At 36.5% G+C, this 7,965-nt stretch overlaps 2 protein-coding genes across 3 annotated transcripts in view; one reads left to right on the forward strand and one right to left on the reverse strand.

The window, feature by feature from the left end:
• Window positions 1-224: 224 nt before the first annotated feature.
• On the reverse strand, window positions 225-2,762 carry LOC111800970 (ubiquitin-conjugating enzyme E2 32-like). Its single transcript, XM_023684908.1, has 5 exons — window positions 2,487-2,762; window positions 1,738-1,869; window positions 1,556-1,640; window positions 1,023-1,186; window positions 225-934 (listed from the first exon to the last, which is right to left on the reverse strand). Exons 1-5 carry the CDS (start codon window positions 2,595-2,597, stop codon window positions 521-523), a joined length of 906 nt encoding a protein of 301 aa, XP_023540676.1. The 5' UTR covers window positions 2,598-2,762; the 3' UTR covers window positions 225-520.
• Window positions 2,763-4,148: 1,386 nt separating this feature from the next.
• LOC111799965 (bromodomain and WD repeat-containing protein 1-like) overlaps window positions 4,149-7,965 on the forward strand; it is a 13,630-nt gene continuing 9,813 nt past the window's right edge. For both annotated transcript variants that reach the window (XM_023683508.1, XM_023683509.1), the window contains exons 1-5: window positions 4,149-4,465; window positions 4,642-4,751; window positions 6,093-6,450; window positions 6,816-6,970; window positions 7,213-7,452. In XM_023683508.1, coding sequence (XP_023539276.1) covers window positions 6,098-6,450; window positions 6,816-6,970; window positions 7,213-7,452 — 748 coding nt within the window. In that variant the 5' untranslated portion in view covers window positions 4,149-4,465; window positions 4,642-4,751; window positions 6,093-6,097. The remainder of the gene's footprint in view (window positions 4,466-4,641; window positions 4,752-6,092; window positions 6,451-6,815; window positions 6,971-7,212; window positions 7,453-7,965) is intronic.

A 7,965-nucleotide genomic window follows, 5' to 3' on the forward strand; every position in this document is an offset into this window, starting at 1 on the left:
ATTTTGGCTGTGCTCTCATTTTTTTGTCTTTTGGATGATTAATAGTAAAGCTTATAGATACTATAAATTGTTTTTTTCTTTTTCTTTTTTTAATTAAAAAAAAAAAAAACAAAGAAAGAAAATTATGTGTATTATTTTTAGGAAATGAATGGAGAAAAATTGAAAAACTAAAGAACACAACACTACTATTAATCTTCCAAAAGGAAGAAAAGAAGACTTCATCATGTTCTCAAAACCAATTGTAATTATATGGTAACACCATGTACATAAAATAGACGGCCAAAATATTTAAAAGGGTTTTTAGGCACACTGCTTTAAGCCAAGCATTTTTTTTTTCTCTCTTGCATATGTTACTATTATAGCTACAAATAATGGAAGCGGGCGGCAGGATCACAAGACATAGGATTGCCTTTTCCTAGTCCAATGATAACGAAATTCAAATTTACGCTAATGACTCTAATCATGATACACATAAGAAGGAGCCTTGTGTCTAGCAGCGGCGGACATTTCTGTGATCTTATTAAGATTCATCCATGAACACTGATCCATGAGTGCTTGCTTTGATGAACTTCTTCAGCAACAGAACTACAATTGCAAGAGTGAGCCCCACAGCAGCCCATGTGAACAACCGGTCATCGGCAGGTTTATTGACTCTCGTCTCTGTTCTCAACTGCACGGCGGGGCGATCAGATGGCGCCTCTCTTGCTGCTGCTTGTTGGAGATTGGTATTTATAGATGTCTCCTCTGGTATGGCTTCCTCGACGATCCTGTCGCTTATGGGTGGATTCTGTTGCTCTACCACAGCAGCTGCAAGTTCAGCGGGTTCAGAAGTTACCTCAACATCAGGCTCTTTGTTAGCAGGTTTCTCCTCGGAGTCATCTGGAGAACTCGGTTGAGGGGCAGGCGGCGCCTTACTCAGCAAATATTCATGAATCTGTGATGTTAAAGAAGCTCATGAATGAACAATGAAATTCAATATGCTATTCAACAGGGTATGAAATATCAACAGAACTTGGAAATACCTCGTCAATTAGCTTTTGACGTTCAGGAGTACCAAATTTGGGGGCTGCTTCTCGAGATTTGATGGCCAATACCCGTCTTTCTTCCTTCTTGTAGTCCAGGGAACCAAGAGCGCCATTTGGGTTTGTGGGCATGAAAGCAATTAATGCAACCAAGGCAGTGCGTACTGACAAGCAGCAATCAACAAAAAGGGAAGGGAGGAAAAGAACAAGAAGGATCAGAGAATGTGGAAGTGGAACCTAAAGCAACTTAAGTAGAAACCAGACAATGCCATCCTTGTTAATGTGTGAGTAAGAATTCAAAGTATGTTCTTTTCAGTCAAAAATCTTAAGCCTAAATCAGTTGAGTTATGTTTAAGTTAGGAATTATATACATTGTGAGATCCCACGTCGGTTGGAGAGGGAAACGAAACATTCACAAGGATCTAGAAACCTCCCTATGAGAGGCTCAAAGAGGACAATATCGTGGATTTTGGTTGTTACATACTCGGAACAATGTAATAAGACAAGCTGGATAAAGAATACAAAGAACTCACCACTCCATGACGGTTGCCAATGCTCGGGATGATGGTTCGATATGCTTAAGCAAATCTTTGTTTGGGTTTCAAAACGCCCATTTGGCTGAAAGAAAGGAATTGACATTGAGCAGCCCATCAACACAACAGAAGAGAATCAACAAAAAGGGAAATAAGTAGAGGAAAAGAGATTGCTATCTTACGGTTAACAACATGAACGAAGGTGGCTTGAATGGATATTCAGATGGCAATTGGATACGTCCATGGTATATCCCACCCTCAAATTCACTATCACCAGGTCCGCGGATGGCGAATTGCCATTCAAATATGTTATCCTGAAAAACCAACATTTAGCCTTAAATTCAACAGAAGGATGTTCGACAAAAGCCTTACGTTCTAAAGTATTTAAGAAAATAAAATTATGCAGATAATACCAGAACTGGTGTTCGTTTTTCTTTTCTTTTTCCAGATGCAATTATGTCGATACAATTATGAGAATACCATATGATGCATGAACACATATGCAAATTCTGGACCCAGTCGAGATACCTACGCAATTATTAACATAACTAGAGAGAGCAAGGGTTTAAAAATCAAAGAACAGTCCCAAATTTTCAATTTTCAGCTGTCCAAAAAAATTCCAAACATACAAAACTGGAATGAAATCCACAAACACTCGTTAATATTTCCATTTTCATCCTTAGAACCCTAGAAATTCATATGCAAGCAACGGCAGACACCAGCAGATTTGAACTATAAAATAACGTCAAATTAATACTTAATTTCAACCACAATTCCACGCGTATCAGATCATTTGAATAGTCGGAAACAATCATAGTGAATCAATTCATTCAACAAAAATACGAAAAACCATTANAGTTTTCAAGGAAAAAAAAAGAAAAAGAAATAATTAATGGAAAAGGAAATCCAGGGAAATTCAAAAGCAACGAACCTCGAGAGGCAGACTCATGAAATCATCAGAAGGATTAGCCTGCATCTCCTTGACCTCCCGAAGGATCCTCTTCACCGCAGGGTTCTTCAAATTGTACTTATCCTCCGCCATATCTTTTCAAATAACTCGCAGATCCGATCCGACTGCAACCGCCACCCGATCACGAGACGAAAAATTATCCGATCGAGAACGGTGAAAAAAAAAAAACTCAACCTAAAACCAGACGAGAGGATTTGAATCGAAATCAAAGCCAATCCGTAGAAATTGAACGGGAACAGCAATTTATGGGCACGGAGGAAGGGGAGCGAAAGAACAAAAGTCGGCTATTAACACGCCACGTCATTTTTTGCTTGTTCGTTGACGTGTCTTCCATTTATTGGCTCGTGAAAAGTAACTAGTTTGTTTTCTTTTTCGGTTAAATTAACAAATTATGGCTAATTTATAAATCTATAATTGAACATAACTTAATGGCAAATTAAAACGTATTTATCTATATTTATATTTATTGTTTAATTTTTAAAAAAATATGATTTAGTTAGTAATATATTTTATTTTATTTTTATGAGTTATTCTCGATGGCCCCATGACAGATATTCCGGTCTTGCTTGTCCCGTGTTGTCTATGGTTGCATGTCCGTTCCAAACCCTTTTCACATGCTTTCATCATATATAGGTCTTTACCATTTCATATTGGGTTAGTACGGGAGTGTATGACCGTTCACCAAAATCGTGTTTACACCAAGGGCTAAAATGCCCCAAGATGTACTATAGGAGATATGACTAGTTGTCAATTTCTCCCTACCCGATAGTTATATGCGGTAAGACGTTGTTGTTGCCTTTTGCTTACATTCCCATATAACATCAATCTCAATTTCTCAAATCTTGCTTCCAAAACTCTCTGCCCCCATTTTCTAAAACTTTGTTCTTGAACCGGTGCCAGAGGCTCGAGCATACGTCGCTTGACCGTAACGCACACGCAAGAACGAATAGGCTTAACTCACTTGTTTGATAGCTTGTATCTTATTTCAACAATGTGAACATTAATGGAGATTACACTGTCGATCTTACTTATGTGACTATAATGCCATTTTTATTTGAAATTTACCCAAATTGTCAAGACTAACGTTGACAATAAATTTATATGCCGGTAAAAAAATTGGCACAATTTTAAAAATCTAGGGTTAAAATTGTAACACTAATTAAAGTTTGAGGGTACAATTTGATATAACGGAACGTTTACGGTAAATTATTGAAACGCATCGAGAAGTTTAGGGTAAATTTTAATTTTTTATCTTTAATTAAAAACACAAGTAATTTATGTAATTATTTTTGAATTCAACAAAATATTAGATAAAAAAAAAATTGGATTAAGGTTTTTTTTAAGCAAAAGCCTCCCTACATAAACCCTAATTACATTTTTGGGCAATTAAAACATTTATTTCATAAAGTGGGGGCAAAATTAGATAATTTAAAATTTCGCGGGTATTCGTTGCAAAAATAAAATATTTCGATATTTTTTATGTTTGTCAAATCCCTTGGTCACTAAAACGGCGTCGTTCTTTCACACAGAGTCAAAACGGCGTCGGATTTGCCATGGTGGACTGCCTCAAAGATTTATGTATTGCGCATTTTAAAAATATTTGCTTCAAAACGCATCGTTCGATTCTATTTTTTCAGCCCATTTCTTTCTTAATCGTTTCGCTGTTGTTGTATTGCTCTTCTTCTTGTAGACTGAAAGAAAGAAGAATTACAGAAATTCCCCATGAAAATTTCGGAGCTCCTTCCAAGAATCTGAACCTATAATCTTCATCCTCGGCCACACTTTGTTAGTTTCCATTCCATTGTTTCGATATCTTATAACTGCAAAATTTGTTGAGTTTCTTGATCCATATCCAGCATAGTCTTGTAATCTCAGAAGTTGAAGATGCAGTTGTTCATCGTGGAGTTTTTGGTGGGGATTTGCTGCTGACTCTATTGAAGGTACTTGTTAAATGGGAGTCTTATTTTGTGTTCGTAGTTTTGGATATTGGGTAGGGCTTGTCCATTTTGTGGGTGTTCTAAATTTGGTGTGATGAAATTGTGTATGTTGCTTCTGTAGTTCAATTGTGTTCTGGGAGTTTCAATGAAACTGAATTGGAGTTATTCGTAATGGACAGAGATGCATTATGAATTTTGAGAGGTCAGGATTTCGTAGGTGCAGAAGAGAATTTCTGACTTTCTGGGACTCCCTATCTGGATGAATTCCGTGGCTCCTTCAGTTCAATAGGTCTGGGATTTTTCGATTTATTACTTTGGTCTGCGGTTCTCTGTGGCTTAGGGTTAGAATATAATTCATGTTCACTTTGTCTTTGGCGTTTCTTTGTGTACTTCGTGAAATTTATGTGCATTCAGCCGTGTTATACTATAGCTGCATTAGTGATAACTGCATTAGTACCTGTTCTTCTTTCTTCAAGAGCTTTGGATTGCCTTGGATCATTTGGGAGGGAACTGGAGGACATGGCTCGGGAGGGGCAGTTTTTCTTAACTTACTCAAGTATTTTTCATTGGTTTGCTTGAGTGGGACATGGCTTGAGGGAGGGTTTTGCTGAAATATCCCTAGCTTCGGCCGGGAAAGAGGAGCGGTTTGAGGGATATGGGTTGGGGGAGGAAATTCATCTGTGTATGACCGTGATTATGAGAACCAAAGTAAATTACAGGTCAGAGAGGGAGAATTTATAGAGGAAGAGGTTTGAAGTTGGAGTGTATAGATGAAGAGGTGCGAAGTTGGACCTTAAGAGAGTATATGTCATCTGGTTTGTTTTGGTTTTCTTATTTCAATTTGTTCAAAAGACGGAATAACCCCTTGGTACATCGATGGCAATTTTATTATTCTAAGATGGTCACTTGAGAGTTCCTTAGGTGGAGGATCAACCGTGGGGATGAAGAAATATTCTTCGTTTCAAAGTCGTGGAACTTCTAGATAATTCGAGAGCTTCAAGACCTAACAGAATTTTCTGTCTCTTCTAATATTTGGAGTTTGTTCTTAGTTTGGGTGCTTTGTTCTTCTTTAGAAGTTTGTATAGGTTGGATTTCTTTTTAGATTTTTGTAATATTGATTGTGTATTATGTATATATTCCTTATTTATATTTGTAATATTTCTTTCCTTATTGGTTAGTCTTTCTTCTATATAAGATGACCTCGTATTTGTCTCACACGTGTAAGAAGAAATCAAAAGTATTAATTTTATTCCCTAAATTCAAGTTTGTCTCTAAGCATATTTTTATCTTTTCATTTATCAATGGATAGTTTATTCTTGCCAAATTGAGTATCACACAACTAACATAAAACACGTGTCTTCGACTAAAAGGTCAAATACTTGAATTCCCACCCTACTTATTGTTGAACTCAATGAATAGTTTGTTCTTGTTTAAAAAAAAGAAATAGATGGAAGATCAAGCCAATTGAAAGATATTCAGTCCTCTTTTCCTTGTAATATTTATCTTGCTAATATAACTATTATTCCTTTAACAAATGTGTTTCAGAGTGTTATTTACTTTGAAATTGTTGATCTGGCCAATTATTTGTTTTTGAGGTGATTTTGGTGAAAATTTGATTCTTCTTCTGTAGGTTCTATGACTAATATGGCTCTTCGAAAGTTTGTTTATCATACACCTTCCATTAACTTGAAATGTTCAAGTCTCCCCATTAAGGCGCATCAGCAAACTCAATTTGAAGAACTTGAAACTAACCAGACGTCGGAGCCTGATGTAGAAATTGACCTTAGAGAAGTTTATTTTCTTATCATGCACTTTCTTTCATCTGGGCCATGTCATAGAACTTGTGGGCTGCTCTGGGATGAGCTTTTCGAACATCAGCTTTTACCCCGACGATATCATGCTTGGTTTTCTAGAAATGGGATGCAAAGTGGGCATGAAAATGACGATGGCTTGTCATTTCCTTTAAAGTACCAACACTTGGTGGAGAGGTATGCATATCTCTTCTTGCCAATCAATTAGTGTTGCATAATTCTTTTAGGCATGGATCCGTGGATAATCAAAGCAATCAATTTTGCATTTCTTTAGCTTTGGTTTGAACACCACGTCTCTCTGCAGCTATTCTTTCGTTTTTTTTTATTTATTTTTTATTTTTTATGAATGTTCTTAGATTAGTAATGAAAAGCTTATTGAAAGAGAAAAGGGAAAAATACCGTGCTTTTAGTTCTTACTTGCTTCTTCCATTGTTCATTGTTGAATTTGATTCAAAGCATGCACAAGTAAATCTATCTTGTAATGTTATTTTTTCATAGCCTTCCATGGTAAGATTATTATTATGTTGTTGTTACCCTTAAAGGTATTCACATGTCGATAAGGACCACCTGATAAAACTTTTGAAGCAATTGATGCTTAACAAGGCCTCTCCATCTAGAGGTATGAATGGTGCAATTGCTCCAAATGCAGCTGACGTGCCTACATTATTAGGAACGGGCACATTTTCACTTCTGAGCTGTAAGTGATATTCACTTCACCTTTTTTTTTTCTTTTCAAAGTGTTGTTGTGTTATGCTGTGTAATGGAATTTTTGGAGACTATTAGTGAAGTGTATTTTACGTTATTGTAGCAACAGTGACTTCTTATTCTGTTTTTGGTCATTATCCAACTATTTACTTGAAAGTTCTAGACTTACCCTTCTATCTTTGTTTTGTGAAGATGCTGTTCGTTTATTTTATATGAAAAATTCTTGATCCCCAGATGATAAAAATGAGGGAGCTAGCAAGCCAAGTGGTCCCCCAGCACACATGCGTTGGCCTCATATGAAAGCTGATTCTGTTCGTGGATTAAGTTTGAGAGAAATTGGAGGTGGTTTCTCCCGACATCAACGTGCACCTTCTGTACGTTCAGCATGTTATGCAATTGCTAAGCCGTCAACAATGGTGCAGAAAATGCAAAACATAAAGAGGCTACGAGGGCATCGGAATGCTGTCTATTGTGGTAACTCTCTATAATAAGAAACATGAGCTACAATTTGACTTGTCTGCTAGTTGATTTTTCTCCTCCTTAGCATGAATATCTGAGATAGCTTATTTACATCTTTATTAATCTCATGGGAATGTGCCTTATTTGACCATATGCCATCAGGAATCTATAAAATATTCAATATTCATTATACATTTGATAAGGGTACTTGAGAAGGAATAAGTTTCATAAAACCTCTTGCCCTCTCTTTTCCGTTGGCTTAGGGATTTGTGATCTTTTCCCAACAAAACATTGTCTTCCAATTTTTTAGATATAGAGATTCCATGAAGATGATCAATCAGTTCTTTCTCCATATGCTTTTTTGTAAGAAGGCTCTTCTTGTGGCTTGCAGGGGTTGGTTTGTGGAGTAAGAGAAATAATAGAATCTTGAGGGACTTAGAGTATCTCTAGTGATGTTTGTTCCACAATTAGGTTCTATGTTTTCCTTTTGGCATTGGTGTCAAGTTTTTTTTTTTTTTTTTTTTTTTT

The sequence above is a fragment of the Cucurbita pepo genome, chromosome LG08, assembly GCF_002806865.2.
Source record: "Cucurbita pepo subsp. pepo cultivar mu-cu-16 chromosome LG08, ASM280686v2, whole genome shotgun sequence".
NCBI lineage: Eukaryota > Viridiplantae > Streptophyta > Magnoliopsida > Cucurbitales > Cucurbitaceae > Cucurbita > Cucurbita pepo.

Bases quoted from the DNA above. Each gene is read 5' to 3' on its own strand.
- LOC111800970 (XM_023684908.1), bottom strand. From the start codon at position 2,597: ATGGCGGAGGATAAGTACAATTTGAAGAACCCTGCGGTGAAGAGGATC. The intron at 1,870-2,486 runs GTTCGTTGCTTT...TTGGTTTTTCAG, and splicing joins TCATGAGTCTGCCTCTCGAG to GATAACATATTTGAATGGCA. The intron at 1,641-1,737 runs GTAAGATAGCAA...CCTTTCTTTCAG, and splicing joins CTTCGTTCATGTTGTTAACC to CCAAATGGGCGTTTTGAAAC.